Genomic DNA, 26211 nt, shown 5'->3' on the forward strand with positions numbered 1-26211 from the left:
GAATGTGTACTTTCGGAAAATATATGGGTTTCTAGGGTCTCTTTACTGTTAGGGGGTCGTATGGCACATAATACACATACCAGGTGCAAAAACTGCATGAGCCGAAGCATCTTATGTGAAAATTCATATGCACTATTTTTACTTGGGTGCCCCTGTACCCCACATAGTTTGGTAAATCTATGCATATAGGGCATCAAACTGTTCAGTAGACCCCTGGCGTTCATATTTAGAATGTTTTATGTTGATACGGTACAAAATGTGGGGGTAAATAATGGGGTAAAATGCAAGCTTTGTGACAATTTTCAGAAATGTCATAAAAACCGTTCTGTTTAGCATAGCTTTGTAGTTTGGTAGTTTGTAGTAGAAAGATGTATTTACCCATTTTTGTTTTGTCAGAATGTGTACTTTCCAAAAATATATGGTTTTGTGGGGGTCTGTGTATAGTTAGGGGAAGTTTCGGCACATAATACACTGACAGGGGGCTCTGTATGCAAAAGCTGAGCTGGCAGGCGAGAAATCCTTATGCGCTATTTTCATTTCGGGGTCAGTACATACCGCAGACTTTGGTATATCTATGCATATTGGGCATCAAACTGTTCAGTAGGCCTCTGGTGTTCCTATTTGGGGTGATTTGCCTTTATCTGATCTTTATCAAGAAATTGTGAGAGATAAATGCGGCAAATTGCAACATTTTTATGCGATTTTCTAAATGTCATATAAATCTGCAAACTTAGGAAAGCTTTACAGCTTGGTACTTTGGAGCAAAAAGAAATGTTTACCCATTATAGATTCGGGGGGATGTGTACTTTCCAAAAATATATGCCTTTCTGGGGTGAGCGTACTTTTTCTGTAGCATTATCCCACATAAAGGATGTAAATGTGTTGATTTTGCAGGAGCTGAAATGATACATCATATGGGGGTATGTTCTCATTGGGGCCCCTACATGCCACATACTTAGCTAAACCTATACATATTGGGCATCAAACTGTTCAGTGGACCCCTGGCGTTCATATTTAGGGTATTTTATTTGGTTACTTTATGACCTGTAGGAGATAAGATACTATAGACTGGAAGTTTTGAAGCAATTTTTAAAAAAAATCACAAATTTTGATAAAAACCAATAACTTTAGGAAAGCATTGCGACTTGATAGTTTGGAGCAGACAGACAGTTCTGCCTATTCTGTATTCCCCAGAATCTGTTCTTTCCAAAAATGTACAATTTTCTGGGATAAACCTTCTGTTAGTGGAAATTTTGTCCTTGAAATCTAAGGTATGCCGCTTTCTGGAGCAGTGCTTTGGAAATTTGGTAATGTACTGCTGGGAGTTTTTGAGAAATCTCCATAAAACTATATATATTTGGTATTGGCACGTTCAGGAGACATGGGACTTTCCAAATCAGTTGTATATTCGTGCATAAAATAATTTTTGTTTCTAGTATGTGTGTTTATATTATGGAAAATTAGATTTTTTTTTGCATTTTTAGACATTTAGAAGCCTATATCTTGTTACAGAATTGGAATTACACAAAAATTCTACCATATTTTGAAAGCTTAGGTTGTTCTGAAAAAAAAACAATATATTGTTTTCCTGGGTAAACTAAAAGTCCCCCCGAGGAAAGGCCCCTAAAGTGAAACAGTGCAAAATGTTCAAAAACTGTCTGGCAATACAAGTTCCGCTTTGACCAGCTGGCAGTAAAAGGGTTAATAGCTGGCATCATAAATCATGAGCTGCCCTTGAAAATACAAAAAGGAGGAGGCCAGGACGCGCCTGTGGCCATCAATGGTCCTTCATAGTTCAATTCCCTTGGTGCGTCTGCCTCTATCAATGGGGCTCACTGCTGATACCATTTCTGATACATGCCCTACCTAAGGCATCAGCTTTGAGACCCAAGGAAGCTCAGCTGCCAGGGCGGGACTCGAACTCCAAACCTTACGGGGTAGGAATCGAACTCCAAAGCCAACGGGGCAGGAATCGAACTCCACACCTGTCGATGTAAGGGCGTGCGCTCTACCACTTCGCTATCCTTCCTCCTCCCACTTGTAACATGTTTCTTCGTAATCTTGTCTTCTGCATATTGGCGGTTGGTGTATCCTAACCGACTGACTGAAACACTCAGGGTTAGAGCCTGCTGCTTGCCCCAAGCCCTATATAACTAGGGGGGCTGTTATAGTAGGGGGGAATGAATCCTCCATTTATCAACATTCTCTGGGGGGGAATGAATACAAGGGTATAAGTTTTACCCCCGGGGCAAGAGAGGTCCCCAAATTTGCCCCATTGACTTATGATGGGGATTTTGGCAAATAACTAGTTTGTCGTAGACCCATGAATGAGGTGTTAAACTGTGCGGCTAATTCGGGAATGGGGTGCAATGACTTTTCTGAGGGGTGGGCAGTTAATTGCCCCAGCAGGGGGCAATTATCCGCCCATAGACTTAACATTGAGACCAACTTTGACTGAGTCCCGCACCGTTTTTCGTAGACCCATGAATGAGGTGTCAAACCATGCAGCTTATTCGGGAATGGGGTGCTATGCCTTTTCTGAGGGGTGGGCGGTTAATTGCCCCAGCAGGGGGCAATTATCCGCCCATAGACTTAACATTGAGACCAACTTTGACTGAGTCCCGCACCGTTTTTCGTAGACCCATGAATGAGGTGTCAAACCGTGCAGCTTATTCGGGAATGGGGTGCTATGCCTTTTCTGAGGGGTGGGCGGTTAATTGCCCCAGCAGGGGGCAATTAACCACCGTTTGTCGTAGACCCATGAATGAGGTGTCAAACCGTGCGGCTTATTCGGGAGTGGGGTGCTATGACTTTTCTGAGGGGTGGGCGGTTAATTGCCCCAGCAGGGGGCAATTATCCGCCCATAGACTTAACATTGAGACCAACTTTGACTGAGTCCCGCACCGTTTTTCGTAGACCCATGAATGAGGTGTCAAACCATGCAGCTTATTCGGGAATGGGGTGCTATGCCTTTTCTGAGGGGTGGGCGGTTAATTGCCCCAGCAGGGGGCAATTAACCACCGTTTGTCGTAGACCCATGAATGAGGTGTCAAACCGTGCGGCTTATTCGGGAGTGGGGTGCTATGACTTTTCTGAGGGGTGGGCGGTTAATTGCCCCAGCAGGGGGCAATTATCCGCCCATAGACTTAACATTGAGACCAACTTTGACTGAGTCCCGCACCGTTTTTCGTAGACCCATGAATGAGGTGTCAAACCGTACAGCTTATTCGGGAATGGGGTGCTATGCCTTTTCTGAGGGGTGGGCGGTTAATTGCCCCAGCAGGGGGCAATTAACCACCGTTTGTCGTAGACCCATGAATGAGGTGTCAAACCGTGCGGCTTATTCGGGAGTGGGGTGCTATGACTTTTCTGAGGGGTGGGCGGTTAATTGCCCCAGCAGGGGGCAATTATCCGCCCATAGACTTAACATTGAGACCAACTTTGACTGAGTCCCGCACCGTTTTTCGTAGACCCATGAATGAGGTGTCAAACCATGCAGCTTATTCGGGAATGGGGTGCTATGCCTTTTCTGAGGGGTGGGCGGTTAATTGCCCCAGCAGGGGGCAATTAACCACCGTTTGTCGTAGACCCATGAATGAGGTGTCAAACCGTGCGGCTTATTCGGGAGTGGGGTGCTATGACTTTTCTGAGGGGTGGGCGGTTAATTGCCCCAGCAGGGGGCAATTATCCGCCCATAGACTTAACATTGAGACCAACTTTGACTGAGTCCTGCACCGTTTTTCGTAGACCCATGAATGAGGTGTCAAACCGTACAGCTTATTCGGGAATGGGGTGCTATGCCTTTTCTGAGGGGTGGGCGGTTAATTGCCCCAGCAGGGGGCAATTAACCACCGTTTGTCGTCGACCCATGAATGAGGTGTCAAACCGTGCGGCTTATTCGGGAGTGGGGTGCTATGACTTTTCTGAGGGGTGGGCGGTTAATTGCCCCAGCAGGGGGCAATTATCCGCCCATAGACTTAACATTGAGACCAACTTTGACTGAGTCCCGCACCGTTTTTCGTAGACCCATGAATGAGGTGTCAAACCATGCAGCTTATTCGGGAATGGGGTGCTATGCCTTTTCTGAGGGGTGGGCGGTTAATTGCCCCAGCAGGGGGCAATTAACCACCGTTTGTCGTAGACCCATGAATGTGGTGTCAAACCGTGCGGCTTATTCGGGAGTGGGGTGCTATGACTTTTCTGAGGGGTGGGCGGTTAATTGCCCCAGCAGGGGGCAATTATCCGCCCATAGACTTAACATTGAGACCAACTTTGACTGAGTCCCCCACCGTTTTTCGTAGACCCATGAATGAGGTGTCAAACCGTGCAGCTTATTCGGGAATGGGGTGCTATGCCTTTTCTGAGGGGTGGGTGGTTAATTGCCCCAGCAGGGGGCAATTAACCACCGTTTGTCGTAGACCCATGAATGAGGTGTCAAACCGTGCGGCTTATTCGGGAGTGGGGTGCTATGACTTTTCTGAGGGGTGGGCGGTTAATTGCCCCAGCAGGGGGCAATTATCCGCCCATAGACTTAACATTGAGACCAACTTTGACTGAGTCCCGCACCGTTTTTCGTAGACCCATGAATGAGGTGTCAAACCGTGCAGCTTATTCGGGAATGGGGTGCTATGCCTTTTCTGAGGGGTGGGCGGTTAATTGCCCCAGCAGGGGGCAATTAACCACCGTTTGTCGTAGACCCATGAATGAGGTGTCAAACCGTGCGGCTTATTCGGGAATGGGGTGCTATGCCTTTTCTGAGGGGTGGGCGGTTAATTGCCCCAGCAGGGGGCAATTAACCACCGTTTGTCGTAGATCCATGAATGAGGTGTCAAACCGTGCGGCTTATTCGGGAGTGGGGTGCTATGACTTTTCTGAGGGGTGGGCGGTTAATTGCCCCAGCAGGGGGCAATTATCCGCCCATAGACTTAACATTGAGACCAACTTTGACTGAGTCCCGCACCGTTTTTCGTAGACCCATGAATGAGGTGTCAAACCGTGCAGCTTATTCGAGAATGGGGTGCTATGCCTTTTCTGAGGGGTGGGCGGTTAATTGCCCCAGCAGGGGGCAATTAACCACCGTTTGTCGTAGACCCATGAATGAGGTGTCAAACCGTGCGGCTTATTCGGGAATAGGGTGCTATGACTTTTGTGAGGGGTGGGCAGTTAACTGCCCACCCCTCACAAAAGTCATACCACCCTATTCCCGAATAAGCCGCACGGGGTGCTATGACTTTTCTGAGGGGTGGGCGGTTAATTGCCCCAGCAGGGGCACGAGTTTTGCCACGGCAAGCACCACTCACATTTTCTTCAGGAAATGTACCTCTCTAGTTATTATTATTATTATTAACATTTATTTATAAAGCGCCAACATATCCCGCAGCGCTGTACAATAAGTGGGTTTCATACATTGGACATACAGAGTAACAAATAAAGCAATCAATAACCGATACAAGAGGTGAAGAGGGTTCTGCCAAAAAGAGCTTACAGTCTACAAGGAGAAAGGGTTGAGACACAACGTGTGGGAATGGGCATGACCAGAGTTGTGAGAGGTGTGGCACATATACCAGCAGGGGGTAACAGCGCTCAGAGGATATCTCCTGTATTATATACCAGCTGGGCACTTACTGTCAAACCGCCCATAGACTTAACATTGAGACCAACTTTGACTGAGTCCCGCACCGTTTTTCGTAGACCCATGAATGAGGTGTCAAACCGTGCAGCTTATTCGGGAATGGGGTGCTATGCCTTTTCTGAGGGGTGGGCGGTTAATTGCCCCAGCAGGGGGCAATTAACCACCGTTTGTCGTAGACCCATGAATGAGGTGTCAAACCGTGCGGCTTATTCGGGAGTGGGGTGCTATGACTTTTCTGAGGGGTGGGCGGTTAATTGCCCCTGCAGGGGGCAATTATCCGCCCATAGACTTAACATTGAGACCAACTTTGACTGAGTCCCGCACCGTTTTTCGTAGACCCATGAATGAGGTGTCAAACCGTGCAGCTTATTCGGGAATGGGGTGCTATGCCTTTTCTGAGGGGTGGGCGGTTAATTGCCCCAGCAGGGGGCAATTATCCGCCCATAGACTTAACATTGAGACCAACTTTGACTGAGTCCCGCACCGTTTTTCGTAGACCCATGAATGAGGTGTCAAACCGTGCAGCTTATTCGGGAATGGGGTGCTATGCCTTTTCTGAGGGGTGGGCGGTTAATTGCCCCAGCAGGGGGCAATTATCCGCCCATAGACTTAACATTGAGACAATTAACCACCGTTTGTCGTAGACCCATGAATGAGGTGTCAAACCGTGCGGCTTATTCGGGAGTGGGGTGCTATGACTTTTCTGAGGGGTGAGCGGTTAATTGCCCCAGCAGGGGGCAATTATCCGCCCATAGACTTAACATTGAGACCAACTTTGACTGAGTCCCGCACCGTTTTTCGTAGACCCATGAATGAGGTGTCAAACCATGCAGCTTATTCGGGAATGGGGTGCTATGCCTTTTCTGAGGGGTGGGCGGTTAATTGCCCCAGCAGGGGGCAATTAACCACCGTTTGTCGTAGACCCATGAATGAGGTGTCAAACCGTGCGGCTTATTCGGGAGTGGGGTGCTATGACTTTTCTGAGGGGTGGGCGGTTAATTGCCCCAGCAGGGGGCAATTATCCGCCCATAGACTTAACATTGAGACCAACTTTGACTGAGTCCCGCACCGTTTTTCGTAGACCCATGAATGAGGTGTCAAACCGTACAGCTTATTCGGGAATGGGGTGCTATGCCTTTTCTGAGGGGTGGGCGGTTAATTGCCCCAGCAGGGGGCAATTAACCACCGTTTGTCGTAGACCCATGAATGAGGTGTCAAACCGTGCGGCTTATTCGGGAGTGGGGTGCTATGACTTTTCTGAGGGGTGGGCGGTTAATTGCCCCAGCAGGGGGCAATTATCCGCCCATAGACTTAACATTGAGACCAACTTTGACTGAGTCCCGCACCGTTTTTCGTAGACCCATGAATGAGGTGTCAAACCATGCAGCTTATTCGGGAATGGGGTGCTATGCCTTTTCTGAGGGGTGGGCGGTTAATTGCCCCAGCAGGGGGCAATTAACCACCGTTTGTCGTAGACCCATGAATGAGGTGTCAAACCGTGCGGCTTATTCGGGAGTGGGGTGCTATGACTTTTCTGAGGGGTGGGCGGTTAATTGCCCCAGCAGGGGGCAATTATCCGCCCATAGACTTAACATTGAGACCAACTTTGACTGAGTCCTGCACCGTTTTTCGTAGACCCATGAATGAGGTGTCAAACCGTACAGCTTATTCGGGAATGGGGTGCTATGCCTTTTCTGAGGGGTGGGCGGTTAATTGCCCCAGCAGGGGGCAATTAACCACCGTTTGTCGTCGACCCATGAATGAGGTGTCAAACCGTGCGGCTTATTCGGGAGTGGGGTGCTATGACTTTTCTGAGGGGTGGGCGGTTAATTGCCCCAGCAGGGGGCAATTATCCGCCCATAGACTTAACATTGAGACCAACTTTGACTGAGTCCCGCACCGTTTTTCGTAGACCCATGAATGAGGTGTCAAACCATGCAGCTTATTCGGGAATGGGGTGCTATGCCTTTTCTGAGGGGTGGGCGGTTAATTGCCCCAGCAGGGGGCAATTAACCACCGTTTGTCGTAGACCCATGAATGTGGTGTCAAACCGTGCGGCTTATTCGGGAGTGGGGTGCTATGACTTTTCTGAGGGGTGGGCGGTTAATTGCCCCAGCAGGGGGCAATTATCCGCCCATAGACTTAACATTGAGACCAACTTTGACTGAGTCCCCCACCGTTTTTCGTAGACCCATGAATGAGGTGTCAAACCGTGCAGCTTATTCGGGAATGGGGTGCTATGCCTTTTCTGAGGGGTGGGTGGTTAATTGCCCCAGCAGGGGGCAATTAACCACCGTTTGTCGTAGACCCATGAATGAGGTGTCAAACCGTGCGGCTTATTCGGGAGTGGGGTGCTATGACTTTTCTGAGGGGTGGGCGGTTAATTGCCCCAGCAGGGGGCAATTATCCGCCCATAGACTTAACATTGAGACCAACTTTGACTGAGTCCCGCACCGTTTTTCGTAGACCCATGAATGAGGTGTCAAACCGTGCAGCTTATTCGGGAATGGGGTGCTATGCCTTTTCTGAGGGGTGGGCGGTTAATTGCCCCAGCAGGGGGCAATTAACCACCGTTTGTCGTAGACCCATGAATGAGGTGTCAAACCGTGCGGCTTATTCGGGAATGGGGTGCTATGCCTTTTCTGAGGGGTGGGCGGTTAATTGCCCCAGCAGGGGGCAATTAACCACCGTTTGTCGTAGATCCATGAATGAGGTGTCAAACCGTGCGGCTTATTCGGGAGTGGGGTGCTATGACTTTTCTGAGGGGTGGGCGGTTAATTGCCCCAGCAGGGGGCAATTATCCGCCCATAGACTTAACATTGAGACCAACTTTGACTGAGTCCCGCACCGTTTTTCGTAGACCCATGAATGAGGTGTCAAACCGTGCAGCTTATTCGAGAATGGGGTGCTATGCCTTTTCTGAGGGGTGGGCGGTTAATTGCCCCAGCAGGGGGCAATTAACCACCGTTTGTCGTAGACCCATGAATGAGGTGTCAAACCGTGCGGCTTATTCGGGAATAGGGTGCTATGACTTTTGTGAGGGGTGGGCAGTTAACTGCCCACCCCTCACAAAAGTCATACCACCCTATTCCCGAATAAGCCGCACGGGGTGCTATGACTTTTCTGAGGGGTGGGCGGTTAATTGCCCCAGCAGGGGCACGAGTTTTGCCACGGCAAGCACCACTCACATTTTCTTCAGGAAATGTACCTCTCTAGTTATTATTATTATTATTAACATTTATTTATAAAGCGCCAACATATCCCGCAGCGCTGTACAATAAGTGGGTTTCATACATTGGACATACAGAGTAACAAATAAAGCAATCAATAACCGATACAAGAGGTGAAGAGGGTTCTGCCAAAAAGAGCTTACAGTCTACAAGGAGAAAGGGTTGAGACACAACGTGTGGGAATGGGCATGACCAGAGTTGTGAGAGGTGTGGCACATATACCAGCAGGGGGTAACAGCGCTCAGAGGATATCTCCTGTATTATATACCAGCTGGGCACTTACTGTCAAACCGCCCATAGACTTAACATTGAGACCAACTTTGACTGAGTCCCGCACCGTTTTTCGTAGACCCATGAATGAGGTGTCAAACCGTGCAGCTTATTCGGGAATGGGGTGCTATGCCTTTTCTGAGGGGTGGGCGGTTAATTGCCCCAGCAGGGGGCAATTAACCACCGTTTGTCGTAGACCCATGAATGAGGTGTCAAACCGTGCGGCTTATTCGGGAGTGGGGTGCTATGACTTTTCTGAGGGGTGGGCGGTTAATTGCCCCTGCAGGGGGCAATTATCCGCCCATAGACTTAACATTGAGACCAACTTTGACTGAGTCCCGCACCGTTTTTCGTAGACCCATGAATGAGGTGTCAAACCGTGCAGCTTATTCGGGAATGGGGTGCTATGCCTTTTCTGAGGGGTGGGCGGTTAATTGCCCCAGCAGGGGGCAATTATCCGCCCATAGACTTAACATTGAGACCAACTTTGACTGAGTCCCGCACCGTTTTTCGTAGACCCATGAATGAGGTGTCAAACCGTGCAGCTTATTCGGGAATGGGGTGCTATGCCTTTTCTGAGGGGTGGGCGGTTAATTGCCCCAGCAGGGGGCAATTAACCACCGTTTGTCATAGACCCATGAATGAGGTGTCAAACCGTGCGGCTTATTCGGGAGTGGGGTGCTATGACTTTTCTGAGGGGTGGGCGGTTAATTGCCCCAGCAGGGGGCAATTATCCGCCCATAGACTTAACATTGAGACCAACTTTGACTGAGTCCCGCACCGTTTTTCGTAGACCCATGAATGAGGTGTCAAACCGTGCGGCTTATTCGGGAATAGGGTGCTATGACTTTTGTGAGGGGTGGGCAGTTAATTGCCCCAGCAGGGGGCAATTAACCACCGTTTGTCGTAGACCCATAAATGAGGTGTAAAACTGTGCGGCTTATTCGGGAATGGGGTGCTATGACTTTTCTGAGGGGTGGGTAGTTAATTGCCCCAGCATGGGGCAATTATCCACCCATAGACTTAACATTGAGACCAACTTTGACTGAGTCCCGCACCGTTTCTCGTAGACCCATTAATGAGGTGTCAAACCGTGCGGCTTATTCGGGAATAGGGTGCTATGACTTTTCTAAGGGGTGGGCAGTTAATTGCCCCAGCAGGGGGCAATTATCCACCCATAGACTTAACATTGAGACCAAGTTTGACTGAGTCCCGCACCGTTTTTCGTAGACCCATTAATGAGGTGTCAAACCGTGCGGCTTATTCGGGAATGGGGTGCTATGCCTTTTCTGAGGGGTGGGCGGTTAATTGCCCCAGCAGGGAGCAATTAACCACCGTTTGTCGTAGACCCATGAATGAGGTGTCAAACCGTGCGGGTTATTCGGAAATAGGGTGCTATGACTTTTGTGAGGGGTGGGCAGTTAATTGCCCCAGCAGGGGGCAATTAACCACCGTTTGTCGTAGACCCATGAATGAGGTGTCAAACTGTGCGGCTTATTCGGGAATGGGGTGCTATGACTTTTCTGAGGGGTGGGCAGTTAATTGCCCCAGCAGGGGCACGAGTTTTGCCACGGCAAGCACCACTCACATTTTCTTCAGGAAATGTACCTATCTAGTTAATATTATTGCCGTGGCAAAACTCGTGCCCCTGCTGGAGCAATTAACCGCCCACCCCTCAGAAAAGTCATAGCACCCCATTCCCGAAAAAGTCGCACGGTTTGAAACCTCATTCATGGGTCTACAACAAACGGTGCGGGACTCAGTCAAAGTTGGTCTCAATGTTAAGTCTATGGGCTTACTCTGTATGTCCAATGTATGAAACCCACTTATTGTACAGCGCTGCGGGATATGTTGGCGCTTTATAAATAAATGTTAATAATAATAACTAGAGAGGTACATTTCCTGAAGAAAATGTGAGTGGTGCTTGCCGTGGCAAAACTCGTGCCCCTGCTGGGGCAATTAACCGCCCACCCCTCAGAAAAGTCATAGCACCCCGTGCGGCTTATTCGGGAATAGGGTGCTATGACTTTTGTAAGGGGTGGGCAGTTAATTGCCCCAGCAAGGGGCAATTAACCACCGTTTGTCATAGACCCATGAATGAGGTGTAAAACTGTGCGGCTTATTCGGGAATTGGGTGCTATGACTTTTCTGAGGGGTGGGTAGTTAATTGCCCCAGCAGGGGGCAATTATCCACCCATAGACTTAACATTGAGACCAACTTTGAGTCCCGCACCGTTTTTCATATACCCATGAATGAGGTGTCAAACCGTGCGGCTTATTCGGGAATGGGGTGATATGACTTTTCTAGGGGGTTGGCGGTTAATTGCTCCAACAGGGGGCAATTATCCGCCCATAGACTTAACATTGAGACCAACTTTGACTGAGTCCCGCACCGTTTGTTGTAGACCCATGAATAAGGTTTCAAACGTGCGACTTTTTCGGGAATGGGGTGCTATGACTTTTCTGAGGGGTGGGCGGTTAATTGCCCCAGCAGGGGCACGAGTTTTGCCACGGCAATAATAATAACTAGATAGGTACATTTCCTGAAGAAAATGTGAGTGGTGCTTGCCGTGGCAAAACTCGTGCCCCTGCTGGGGCAATTAACCGCCCACCCCTCAGAAAAGTCATAGCACCCCATTCCCGAATTAGCCGCACAGTTTGACACCTCATTCATAGGTATATGACAAACGGTGGTTAATTGCCCCCTGCTGGGGCAATTAACTGCCCACTCCTCACAAAAGTCATAGCACCCTATTCCCAAATAAGCCGCACGGTTTGACACCTCATTCATGGGTCTACGACAAACGGTGGTTAATTGCTCCCTGCTGGGGCAATTAACCGCCCACCCCTCAGAAAAGGCATAGCACCCCATTCCCGAATAAGCCGCACGGTTTGACACCTCATTAATGGGTCTACGAAAAACGGTGCGGGACTCAGTCAAACTGGGTCTCAATGTTAAGTCTATGGGCGGATAATTGCCCCCTGCTGGGGCAATTAACCGCCCACCCCTCAGAAAAGTCATAGCACCCCACTCCCGAATAAGCCGCACGGTTTGACACCTCATTCATGGGTCTACGACAAACGGTGGTTAATTGCCCCCTGCTGGGGCAATTAACCGCCCACCCCTCAGAAAAGGCATAGCACCCCATTCCCGAATAAGCTGCACGGTTTGACACCTCATTCATGGGTCTACGAAAAACGGTGTGGGACTCAGTCAAAGTTGGTCTCAATGTTAAGTCTATGGGCGGTTTGACAGTAAGTGCCCAGCTGGTATATAATACAGGAGATATCCTCTGAGCGCTGTTACCCCCTGCTGGTATATGTGCCACACCTCTCACAACTCTGGTCATGCCCATTCCCACACGTTGTGTCTTAACCCTTTCTCCTTGTAGACTGTAAGCTCTTTTGGGCAGAACCCTCTTCACCTCTTGTATCGGTTATTGATTGCTTTATTTGTTACTCTGTATGTCCAATGTATGAAACCCACTTATTGTACAGCGCTGCGGGATATGTTGGCGCTTTATAAATAAATGTTAATAATAATAATAATAACTAGAGAGGTACATTTCCTGAAGAAAATGTGAGTGGTGCTTGCCGTGGCAAAACTCGTGCCCCTGCTGGGGCAATTAACCGCCCACCCCTCAGAAAAGTCATAGCACCCCGTGCGGCTTATTCGGGAATAGGGTGCTATGACTTTTGTGAGGGGTGGGCAGTTAACTGCCCACCCCTCACAAAAGTTATAGCACCCTATTCCCGAATAAGCCGCACGGTTTGACACCTCATTCATGGGTCTACGACAAACGGTGGTTAATTGCCCCCTGCTGGGGCAATTAACCGCCCACCCCTCAGAAAAGGCATAGCACCCCATTCCCGAATAAGCTGCATGGTTTGACACCTCATTCATGGGTCTACGAAAAACGGTGCGGGTCTCAGTCAAAGTTGGTCTCAATGTTAAGTCTATGGGCGGATAATTGCCCCCTGCTGGGGCAATTAACCGCCCACCGCTCAGAAAAGTCATAGCACCCCACTCCCGAATAAGCCGCACGGTTTGACACCTCATTCATGGGTCTACGACAAACGGTGGTTAATACCCCCTGCTGGGGCAATTAACCGCCCACCCCTCAGAAAAGGCATAGCACCCCATTCCCGAATAAGCTGCACGGTTTGACACCTCATTCATGTTGGCGCTTTATAAATAAATGTTAATAATAATAATAATAACTAGAGAGGTACATTTCCTGAAGAAAATGTGAGTGGTGCTTGCCGTGGCAAAACTCGTGCCCCTGCTGGGGCAATTAACCGCCCACCCCTCAGAAAAGTCATAGCACCCCGTGCGGCTTATTCGGGAATAGGGTGCTATGACTTTTGTGAGGGGTGGGCAGTTAACTGCCCACCCCTCACAAAAGTCATAGCACCCTATTCCCGAATAAGCCGCACGGTTTGACACCTCATTCATGGGTCTACGACAAACGGTGGTTAATCGCCCCCTGCTGGGGCAATTAACCGCCCACCCCTCAGAAAAGGCATAGCACCCCATTCCCGAATAAGCTGCACGGTTTGACACCTCATTCATGGGTCTACGAAAAACGGTGCGGGACTCAGTCAAAGTTGGTCTCAATGTTAAGTCTATGGGCGGATAATTGCCCCCTGCTGGGGCAATTAACCGCCCACCCCTCAGAAAAGTCATAGCACCCCACTCCCGAATAAGCCGCACGGTTTGACACCTCATTCATGGGTCTACGACAAACGGTGGTTAATTGCCCCCTGCTGGGGCAATTAACCGCCCACCCCTCAGAAAAGGCATAGCACCCCATTCCCGAATAAGCTGCACGGTTTGACACCTCATTCATGGGTCTACGAAAAACGGTGCGGGACTCAGTCAAAGTTGGTCTCAATGTTAAGTCTATGGGCGGATAATTGCCCCCTGCTGGGGCAATTAACCGCCCACCCCTCAGAAAAGTCATAGCACCCCACTCCCGAATAAGCCGCACGGTTTGACACCTCATTCATGGGTCTACGACAAACGGTGGTTAATTGCCCCCTGCTGGGGCAATTAACCGCCCACCCCTTAGAAAAGGCATAGCACCCCATTCCCGAATAAGCTGCATGGTTTGACACCTCATTCATGGGTCTACGAAAAACGGTGCGGGTCTCAGTCAAAGTTGGTCTCAATGTTAAGTCTATGGGCGGATAATTGCCCCCTGCTGGGGCAATTAACCGCCCACCGCTCAGAAAAGTCATAGCACCCCACTCCCGAATAAGCCGCACGGTTTGACACCTCATTCATGGGTCTACGACAAACGGTGGTTAATTGCCCCCTGCTGGGGCAATTAACCGCCCACCCCTCAGAAAAGGCATATCACCCCATTCCCGAATAAGCTGCACGGTTTGACACCTCATTCATGTTGGCGCTTTATAAATAAATGTTAATAATAATAATAATAACTAGAGAGGTACATTTCCTGAAGAAAATGTGAGTGGTGCTTGCCGTGGCAAAACTCGTGCCCCTGCTGGGGCAATTAACCGCCCACCCCTCAGAAAAGTCATAGCACCCCGTGCGGCTTATTCGGGAATAGGGTGCTATGACTTTTGTGAGGGGTGGGCAGTTAACTGCCCACCCCTCACAAAAGTCATAGCACCCTATTCCCGAATAAGCCGCACGGTTTGACACCTCATTCATGGGTCTACGACAAACGGTGGTTAATTGCCCCCTGCTGGGGCAATTAACCGCCCACCCCTCAGAAAAGGCATAGCACCCCATTCCCGAATAAGCTGCACGGTTTGACACCTCATTCATGGGTCTACGAAAAACGGTGCGGGACTCAGTCAAAGTTGGTCTCAATGTTAAGTCTATGGGCGGATAATTGCCCCCTGCTGGGGCAATTAACCGCCCACCCCTCAGAAAAGTCATAGCACCCCACTCCCGAATAAGCCGCACGGTTTGACACCTCATTCATGGGTCTACGACAAACGGTGGTTAATTGCCCCCTGCTGGGGCAATTAACCGCCCACCCCTCATAAAAGGCATAGCACCCCATTCCCGAATAAGCTGCATGGTTTGACACCTCATTCATGGGTCTACGAAAAACGGTGCGGGACTCAGTCAAAGTTGGTCTCAATGTTAAGTCTATGGGCGGATAATTGCCCCCTGCTGGGGCAATTAACCGCCCACCCCTCAGAAAAGTCATAGCACCCCACTCCCGAATAAGCCGCACGGTTTGACACCTCATTCATGGGTCTACGACAAACGGTGGTTAATTGCCCCCTGCTGGGGCAATTAACCGCCCACCCCTCAGAAAAGGCATAGCACCCCATTCCCGAATAAGCTGCACGGTTTGACACCTCATTCATGGGTCTACGAAAAACGGTGCGGGACTCAGTCAAAGTTGGTCTCAATGTTAAGTCTATGGGCGGATAATTGCCCCCTGCTGGGGCAATTAACCGCCCACCCCTCAGAAAAGTCATAGCACCCCACTCCCGAATAAGCCGCACGGTTTGACACCTCATTCATGGGTCTACGACAAACGGTGGTTAATTGCCCCCTGCTGGGGCAATTAACCGCCCACCCCTCAGAAAAGGCATAGCACCCCATTCCCGAATAAGCTGCACGGTTTGACACCTCATTCATGGGTCTACGAAAAACGGTGCGGGACTCAGTCAAAGTTGGTCTCAATGTTAAGTCTATGGGCGGATAATTGCCCCCTGCTGGGGCAATTAACCGCCCACCCCTCAGAAAAGTCATAGCACCCCACTCCCGAATAAGCCGCACGGTTTGACACCTCATTCATGGGTCTACGACAAACGGTGGTTAATTGCCCCCTGCTGGGGCAATTAACCGCCCACCCCTCAGAAAAGGCATAGCACCCCATTCCCGAATAAGCTGTACGGTTTGACACCTCATTCATGGGTCTACGAAAAACGGTCCGGGACTCAGTCAAAGTTGGTCTCAATGTTAAGTCTATGGGCGGATAATTGCCCCCTGCTGGGGCAATTAACCGCCCACCCCTCAGAAAAGTCATAGCACCCCATTCCAGAATAAGCCGCACGGTTTGACACCTCATTCATGGGTCTACCAAAAATGGTGCGGGACTCAGTCAAAGTTGGTCTCAATGTTAAGTCTATGGGCGGATAATTGCCCCCTGCTGGGGCAATTAACTGCCCACCCCTCAGAAAAGTCATTGCACCCCATTCCCGAATTAGCCGCACAGTTTAACACCTCATTCATGGGTCTACGACAAACTAGTTATTTGCCAAAATCCCCATCATAAGTCAATGGGGCAAATTTGGGGACCTCTCTTGCCCCGGGGGTAAAACTTATACCCTTGTATTCATTCCCCCCCAGAGAATGTTGATAAATGGAGGATTCATTCCCCCCTACTATAACAGCCCCCCTAGTTATATAGGGCTTGGGGCAAGCAGCAGGCTCTAACCCTGAGTGTTTCAGTCAGTCGGTTAGGATACACCAACCGCCAATATGCAGAAGACAAGATTACGAAGAAACATGTTACAAGTGGGAGGAGGAAGGATAGCGAAGTGGTAGAGCGCACGCCCTTACATCGACAGGTGTGGAGTTCGATTCCTGCCCCGTTGGCTTTGGAGTTCGATTCCTACCCCGTAAGGTTTGGAGTTCGAGTCCCGCCCTGGCAGCTGAGCTTCCTTGGGTCTCAAAGCTGATGCCTTAGGTAGGGCATGTATCAGAAATGGTATCAGCAGTGAGCCCCATTGATAGAGGCAGACGCACCAAGGGAATTGAACTATGAAGGACCATTGATGGCCACAGGCGCGTCCTGGCCTCCTCCTTTTTGTATTTTCAAGGGCAGCTCATGATTTATGATGCCAGCTATTAACCCTTTTACTGCCAGCTGGTCAAAGCGGAACTTGTATTGCCAGACAGTTTTTGAACATTTTGCACTGTTTCACTTTAGGGGCCTTTCCTCGGGGGGACTTTTAGTTTACCCAGGAAAACAATATATTGTTTTTTTTCAGAACAACCTAAGCTTTCAAAATATGGTAGAATTTTTGTGTAATTCCAATTCTGTAACAAGATATAGGCTTCTAAATGTCTAAAAATGCAAAAAAAATCTAATTTTCCATAATATAAACACACATACTAGAAACAAAAATTATTTTATGCACGAATATACAACTGATTTGGAAAGTCCCATGTCTCCTGAACGTGCCAATACCAAATATATATAGTTTTATGGAGATTTCTCAAAAACTCCCAGCAGTACATTACCAAATTTCCAAAGCACTGCTCCAGAAAGCTTCATACCTTAGATTTCAAGGACAAAACAGAAGGTTTATCCCAGAAAATTGTTGTTCACATTTTTGGAAAGAACAGATTCTGGGGAATACAGAATAGGCAGAACTGTCTGTCTGCTCCAAACTATCAAGTCGCAATGCTTTCCTAAAGTTATTGGTTTTTATCAAAATTTGTGATTTTTTTTAAAAATTGCTTCAAAACTTCCAGTCTATAGTATCTTATCTCCTACAGGTCATAAAGTAACCAAATAAAATACCCTAAATATGAACGCCAGGGGTCCACTGAACAGTTTGATGCCCAATATGTATAGGTTTAGCTAATTATGTGGCATGTAGGGGCCCCAATGAGAACATACCCCCATATGATGTATCATTTCAGCTCCTGCAAAATCAACACATTTACATCCTTTATGTGGGATAATGCTACAAAAAAAGTACGCTCACCCCAGAAAGCCATATATTTTTGGAAAGTACACATCCCCCCGAATCTATAATGGGTAAACATTTCTTTTTGCTCCAAAGTACCAAGCAGTAAAGCTTTCTTAAGTTTGCAGATTTATATGACATTTAGAAAATCGCATAAAAATGTTGCAATTTGCCGCATTTATCTCTCACAATTTCTTGATAAAGATCAGATAAAGGCAAATCACCCCAAATAGGAACACCAGAGGCCTACTGAACAGTTTGATGCCCAATATGCATAGATATACCAAAGTCTGCGGTATGTACTGACCCCGAAATGAAAATAGCGCATAAGGATTTCTCGCCTGCCAGCTCAGCTTTTGCACACAGAGCCCCCTGTCAGTGTATTATGTGCCGAAACTTCCCCTAACTATACACAGACCCCCACAAAACCATATATTTTTGGAAAGTACACATTCTGACAAATCCAACAAGGGTAAAGAGTCCTTTCTACACCAAAGTACCAATCTGCAAAGCTTTCCTAAAGTTATTGTTTTTTATGGCATTTCAGAAAATCGCCTAAAAATGTTGCAATTTGCCGCATTTATCTCACACAATTTCTTGCGTACAAAGGCAAGTCACCCCAAATAGGAACACCAGAGGCCTACTGAACAGTTTGATGCCCAATATGCATAGATATATACCAAAGTCTGCGGTGTGTACTGACCCCAAAATGAAAATAGCGCATAAGGATTTCTCGCCTGCCAACTCAGCCTTTGCACACAGAGTCCCCTGACAGCGTATTATGTGCAGTAACCCCCCCCTAACTATACAGAGACCCCCAGAAAACCATATATTTTTGGAAAGTACACATTCTGATGAATTCAAAATAGGCAAAGTTATTTTTGTACACCAAAGTTACACCTGGCAAAGCTACGCTAAAAACAGATTAGGAACACTTATACAGGGATAAAATGCGATAAAACCACAAAAATTGTGCAAATCAGTGAAACAACAAAATAAGTCACATGACAGTGTAATTAGTGGTCAGAATATCTGATCCAATAGTCACGCTTTCAAAATAAACAGTTTTTGGGTAAAAGAAACTAAAAACAAAGTGGCAAAATGAAAAAAAAACAAAACAAAAACCAAAGTGTTTGTGTATACATGTGTGTACATGTGTAAAAGTTTTGTTATAGTGTGTAAGTGTGTAAATGAGTGTAAATAAGTGTATAAAAGTGTGAAAAATGAAAAAAAAACTGCTAAAATGTGTGCTGTAAGTGTGTGTAAATGTATATAAGTTTGTATAAATGTATGTAAGTGTGTGTGTAAGTGTGTAAATGAAAAAAAAAAAGTTCTTACCTGTCCTGAAGACCCGATCGCCTCCTCTTCAGTGGGCCGGCCAGCAGGGGGGAAGGAGGAAGAAGCAGACGCGATGCAATCGCGTCTGCTGTTTCCTGGAGGGTCCTGCGAGCGATCGTCTTGCAGGACCCTCATGACAGCCCCCCTGGCACGTTGCCCAGGGGAGCTGTCATGGATAGAAGCTCTCTGCAGCGGCGGCACATGCCGCCGCTGCAGAGAGCTGCGCATAAATGCCAACGACGTATGGGACACGTCGTTGGCATTTAAGCCCTTTTACTGCCACGACGTATGCCATACGTCGTTGGCAGTAAAAGAGTTAAAACACTAGTGCACTTGGTCTGTCTGATGCTGCCATTCCAACCATGGAAAATGGGGGTGTTTTGTAATGTGGGTGTGGTCAGAGGGGGGTGGTCAAAAAATATTGCATCACTTAGCGCGGCATATACTTTTGTCCCTCTTTTTAATTTTTAAATGTTGGGAGGTATGGTGTGGTGCAGTGTTGGGTGTCAGTGTTGCCTACAGGGCGTAAGAAACTCACTGGGTTCAGTACAGATAGGTTGTCCCAAGTTGTGGAAAGATATATTTCTTAACTATTGATAATGTCTGCTTTATTTATCATTTATACTTGTCCAAAGCTGCTGTCACTGCCTGTGGCCTTATAACTATAAATGAAAAACATGGCTGTAATAATCTCTTATGTATTAAAAGGGATATTGGAGGCATTCTGTGATAAAGGTACATAGCTGCAGGCCTCGTATATTATAAGGGATAATGTACCCCCTACTGTAAATGATAAGGATATTAGAAGTCACTGAGGGGTTCTGTGCCCATATAAAGGCACAAGGCTGCAGGCTGAGTTATACAGGGAACTCTGGGTATCACTCATGTATTATAAGGGATAATGTACCCCATACTGTAAATGATAAGGATTTTAGAAGTCACTGAGGGGTTCTGTGCCCATATAAAGCACAAGGCTGCAGGCTGAGTTATACAAATGGCCCTCTCTCAAAACCATCCTAACCACAAAAAAAACCCAGTATAAAATACAGGTACTATTTTATTATTACAGAGAAAAGGGAATCATTTAAGCATGAAATAAACCCAATAGGGCTGTTCTGCCCCCAATAAGGGGTAATTATATCTTAGTTGGGATCAAGTACAGGTACTGTTTTATTATTACAGAGAAAAGAGAATCATTTAACCATTAAATAAACCCAATAGGGCTGTTCTGCCCCAATAAGGGGTAATTATATCTTAGTTGGGATCAAGTACAGGTACTGTTTTATTATTACAGAGAAAAGGGAATCATTTAACCATTAAATAAACCCAATAGGGCTGTTCTGCCCCAATAAGGGGTAATTATATCTTAGTTGGCATCAAGTACAGGTACTGTTTTATTATTACAGAGAAAAGGGAACTTATTTATTGTCTGGGCCCATTCTTTGCAGGGATCTGGGAACTCTAATAGTTAAATGATTGAGGAAAACAAAATTGCATAATGTGAAAAGAGGAGGGAAAAATGCCAAACTACAGTATTAAAAATATATGATTATGCGCCTGATATACGTTGTACCAACTGGATTTGCCCAGAAACAGCCCAGTGTGTAATTACCCACAGGAGAGACTAGTGCTCTATTTGCTTTTACCAGGGGGTAATCTTAATCACTGCACTTCCCACATTCCAGAAAAAAGATAAGGCTGGAGAAGTCTGGTGTCAAAATGGACCCCCTACTGTGCATGTTAACGTTACTTTCCAGGCACCACCTGCTGTCTAAAAACAGAATAACAGCCTAAAAAGGCTTTTTTTCCTCTGACACAGCAGGGAGATGGCACGAGATAACACAACAGGATAGCCTGTGTTATCTTGTAACTAGTTAAGTTTTGGGAAAACCTGCGCTTCATCTGTATATATACAGTATATCTTTGTCAGTCATTACAGATCAGAGAAGTCAGGGATACAGTGGAAGTGTATTTGTGCCCCATTTCATGTTTACTGCTTGGACTTTGATTAAAAGCTATAGCAGATAATCTCCTCCACAGCAGGCGACAAACTTCCACAGTTACATTCTTACTTGGAATGTAAATCACTGGTGGTAAAACATATGCATTGCACAGTAGATATTGAACTCTTCTACTGCACATCCTAGCTTTAAAGTTAAAAGGATGGTTCACCTTTAAGTTAACTTTTTGTATGTTATGTAATAAGTGGCCAGTTCTTAGCAGCTTTTCAGTTGGTCTTAATTTTTTATAGTTTTTGAGTTATCTTTCTCTTCTTACTCCTTTTCAGCTTTCAAAAGGGAGTCACTGACCAAAGCAGCCAAAAACTATTGTTCTGTAAAAATAGAATTTTACTGTTGCTTTTTATTACTTATCTTTCAATTCAGCCACTCTCCTAACATATTCCAGGTTCTCATTCAAACCACTGCCTGGTTGCTAGGGTAATTAGAACCTTAGCAACCAGATAACTATTGAAATTCCAAACTGGAGAGCTGCTGCACAAAAACCTGAATAATTAAATCACAGAAAATGAAAAGTTAAGACCAATTGCAAATTTTTCAATTTCAAGCTCACTATGATACTTAAAGCTACTTTTAAGGTGAACAACCCCTTTAACTATGGATGAGAGAATATTCAGGCCTGGATTTGAGGTGAGGCAGCATAAACTTAGGGGCGGCATGCCGCCCAGCTGCATTTAAATTTTGATCACATATGGAGCACTGGGGACGGGACGCACAGAAAACTTCAGCGCATCCTGTCCCCAGTGCTCTGTATGTGAGCCAAAAGAATGCGCATGCTCACAACGCTGGAGGGGAAGAGTGGGGAGCGGCCTCTGGGCACCCTAAACAGAAATCCAGCCCTGAGAATATTCACCTGTAAATCCAATAGCCTGGATTCTGTCACTTTGTTACAATTTAAAATAATGGTATTACCTCGTATAACTTGGCCTTTTTGATATTAATCAGTTTTGTTCAGGTATCTTGAAAAACTTAGTTTAGTGTGCTTATAGATAAAAATATACTTGTACAATATACGGTGTACAGTTTGGCCTTTTTGATATTAGTTTTGTTTAGGTTTTTTGGATAACCAAAAAGATTAGTTCAGTGTGCCTATTGATGAAACTATACTTTTGTTCTCTTGTTTCTTAGCAAAAAAGCTTGTAGGGAACTCTGATTGAAGTTCATTTTTGTTTCTCTAGTGCTCCAACCCTATCAGTTTACTGATATATAAGGAAGAAGCTGACTCTCTTGTGCTCTTTCTCCTGAATTTTCTCTGTTCCAAACATTGTTCCATACTTTTGTCGAAGGTGGTGCATGGATTTCAGATGCTGTTGGAAGTATTCTTCAGAGCTCGTACTGACGAACATTTTTATCAGCAACCTCTGTGGTGGCGTTCTCCTGCATTCCACTGCATGTAAGCACCAAACTCAGGTGAAACAAAACATACTACATTCCACCTGCATTAGTGCTTACATACGCCTGTGTGAGTACAGCCCCAAAAGGAAGAATGGTGTGAGTTTGTTCCTGCACTCCCCTGTGGTGGAATGCAGGAGATGGAGAATACCACCACAGGGAAGCGCAGATAAAAACGCTTGTCAGTATGAGCCCTTACAAAAGCAAAATCATTTGCCCCTGCCAGCTAGGACTAATTTCAAAAAATAGTTGTTGCTTAAAGATAACTATAATTAAGAATTCAATTGGACACAAATGACTGCTTGCAATTCAGTTTGGATAGTAGATAGTAAGTGAGATCATATGGGCTAATTCTCTGCTACCTGTCCAGCCTACACTGTATGTATTGCAGTATGTTGAATACATGTAAATATGCAAAGTTGTTCTGCACCATTTTAAAATCATTCTTGGTGTTGGTATTAGGTCTGTAATAAAATGCTAATGTGTGCTATTTAGATGACAGCTGCGAGATTGAAAACATTAAAAACATTCAGCTTTCCTTTTCTAGCTTTGCTATTGACAGCTGGGCATCTACTTTGGATTTTGGCAAGAGTAAGGGAGTGCTTGGCATGTCTGTGAGTGTGGTAGAACATAGTTTCTTAAGGTTCAGTGACTTTTAACTTGTTGACTAATCCATCTGTTTCTAAGTTGAAGATGTATTTTAACTGGTGATGTTTTTTTTAATTGTAATTAAAAAAAAAAAAAAAAAAAGTTAAGATTTTGCATTTAATGATCAGAAAGTGTTGCATTTTCTTTGGTAGTTTATCTGACAGTTGCAAGAATTCACCTTTTGAGTTTAAAATTTTACAATGTTTCTAAAAAAAATAAATGTTTTTTTACATTTATAGAATGCCCATGTTGTTAAATTTAAAAGGATAAATATGACCTAAAGGACAGAGAACACAAAGAACATATACACTAGTTCCCTCCCACTGGACATCAAAGTGGCAGGTTTTAGAAGGTTTTGTATTTAATATATAGCTTTTTTTTCAAGGCAAGTAGGGGTGGCTAAAAATGCCTATTATTCTAACTTTGGACCTTTGCATTATACATTACACATTATCCTAGTGCTGGGCGGTATACCGTAAAATACCGAATACCGTTTTTTTTTTAAAAACCGATATTCATTTTTGAAATACCCCCATACCGGTGATGATCGGGTTGTGCCCCGTGCGTACATGACGTCAGTATGCACGGTGCGCCCGTGCGTACTGACGTCATGTACGCACGGGGCGCAACAGAAGCGGCACGGGCCGCATCGCTGGCCGCATCACTGGCCAACTTGCTTTATGGGGGGTGGTGCTTATAAATAATAATCGTAATTGTAAGGGGAAAGTGGGGGGAAAGCTTCCTGCTGGTCACAGCTGGTTACATGCTCCCTCTTCTTGCGCCTCACTGGTACAAACCAAAATTGCACATTCCAAGTACAGAACTGCATGAGGCAGTGCTTCATATACCGATTTAGAACCTCTGAGGAATTGTACCAACACGAGCCTTTCCATATATTTTCAACTTTGTTCCCTGTGGATTAAATACTAATTGTCTCAATAGCAATATTTAGGGGCCCGGGCCACCAATGTTAATTGGAAAAAAAAATACCGTCAAATACCGTGATACCGATATAATTTTGAAAAATACCGTGATATAAATTTTTGGTCATACCGCCCAGCTCTACATTATCCAATATACATGAATTTAACATTTTCAATTTCAGTTTAAAATGATGTGTAAATAACTACTGAAAGCAGTATCTGTATGTTCCTTGCTATTCTCTGCACTGCTGTTTCTGACCATTGAAACAATGTAGCAAGAGACATCTTTCCTCCGTCCAAGACTCCCTTTACTATAATGCCTTGCATATTCTGTTATAGACTATGGAGACCTGCAAACTCTATTTTATAAATGTTGATCCATATTTGTTATGCAAGGAAGCTTGTATGACAGCTACAGATCTCTAGCAAGTCATTCATATTGTTAAATGTTGAATGAATGAATATATATATATATATATAATTTCCAAAAATATTTTCCAAGTTGGTTTTGCCAGCGTTTTCAATGTTTAGACTGTGTATAGAAAACAATAAAGTAACCGTAATAGTCTCAAATATTCATTTTAAATGGACAGTTCATATATACTAAGCTGAGCATTTGCAAATAGTATATCCATTTGCAAATTTTCCTCTCTAATATAAAAGTTGCTAAGAGGAAAAGAAACCATTCCAAAATAAATAAAAAGAAAATGTAAATCTAAGTAACTTTCAACTTACAATATATTCAAATACATACTTTATTTTAAATTTACTTTTATGGGAAGTGATAGTACAATATATTCAAATAAATACTTTTTTTGTATTTTTATGGAAAATGATCCTTTAATTTTGTGTGTCTTCAAATGTGCCAATCTCAGCCCAGTGTGAGCCTAATTGGTAGTTTGCCTATTCTATTCTAATTCTTTTCCTGTATTCTTTTCAACCTCTGTAGTATCCCATTTTATTTGTTAATAATTGAGCTAATATTTTCTAGTGATTTTAAAATGTCTGAAATGAATGCTGCTCTTTGGCCAAAATTTTGTCTATAATCACCTCAAGAAAGAAGAGGATTTGTACATTTCAAAGGGGAACTGATGTATTTCTAAAAATCCACACAATAATTTGCACAGATAGGTTATACTGTTTTTGTTTTTTCCTTATAGTTTTTGTTGTGCTGCAAAACAACTCAAGATAACCATGCACTTAAAGATCCAATTGTTGCAAGTTTGCCAAATGAGCAGATCTTTCCCTAATATGCCATCCTGGAGGTGGGCAATATTAAGCTGCTGTTGTGATTAAGGCACACATTTAATATGCTTTAACTAGCTGACTAAAGGTGCCTATACACATGTCAATAAGCTGACTCAGTCTGGAAGTACCAAATCAGTAGCTTTTATTGACCCATGTATTGTCACCTTTAGTTATGCTGCTTGTATGGCCACCTTTAGTCATGCCATTTGTCAGTAGTGTACTGCAAAAAAGTATTGCATTTAACAGGACAACAGGACAATTTGTGACATTTTTCAAGGGTAAACAAACCATGACGTGTGCCATATATAATAGTATTGTATATATTATACTTGGGCCTAAATATGTGTATAAAATATATAAACAGCGATAAAAAAAATTATTGTGAAACAGATTTATTAAACATTCACTCCAATTTCATGGATTTTTATAATAGGGACAGTGTAATGGTATATGTCTCTTGTGTTTTCCTCATGTAAATTAAATGCAGCCATCAGCGTGTTTTAGGGAAACATATGAAGTACTTTAATTTAATTGAGTGGGTATCACTGCATGTTAAACACTTGTGGCAATCCCCATTCTTCTGACTTAGAGGGTATTTTTGGCCACACAGGCCATCTTTGCCACACAGGAGACGTGATCTCCCTTGGGCAACAAAGTTTTATGTGTGACTTTGCCCTTACCCACAAAATGTCCCTAATATGTCAGTAGAGAAAATTGGATTTGGTAAGAAGAAAAGAAAGTAGTATAAGCAGAATGGAGAGGATGGAAGGCAGAAGCTGAACTGAACATAAAATAATAGTATTTGGAAGGGAAAGGGTAGA

General features: G+C 45.4%; 1 protein-coding gene across 11 annotated transcripts in view; it reads left to right on the forward strand.

Annotated features, from left to right (window-relative positions):
* itgb3bp (integrin subunit beta 3 binding protein) overlaps positions 1-26211 on the forward strand; it is a 58205-nt gene that overhangs the window by 4603 nt on the left and 27391 nt on the right. For 5 of the 11 annotated variants that reach the window (XM_031900886.1, XM_031900887.1, XM_031900888.1 and 2 more), the window contains exon 3: positions 25303-25407. The exons of the other annotated variants lie outside the window; for them this stretch is intronic. In XM_031900886.1, the coding sequence (XP_031756746.1) occupies positions 25303-25407 (105 nt within the window). The remainder of the gene's footprint in view (positions 1-25302; positions 25408-26211) is intronic. 11 annotated transcript variants of the gene reach the window in all.

This window comes from Xenopus tropicalis, chromosome 4 (genome assembly GCF_000004195.4).
Source record: "Xenopus tropicalis strain Nigerian chromosome 4, UCB_Xtro_10.0, whole genome shotgun sequence".
Taxonomy (NCBI): Eukaryota; Metazoa; Chordata; class Amphibia; order Anura; family Pipidae; genus Xenopus; species Xenopus tropicalis.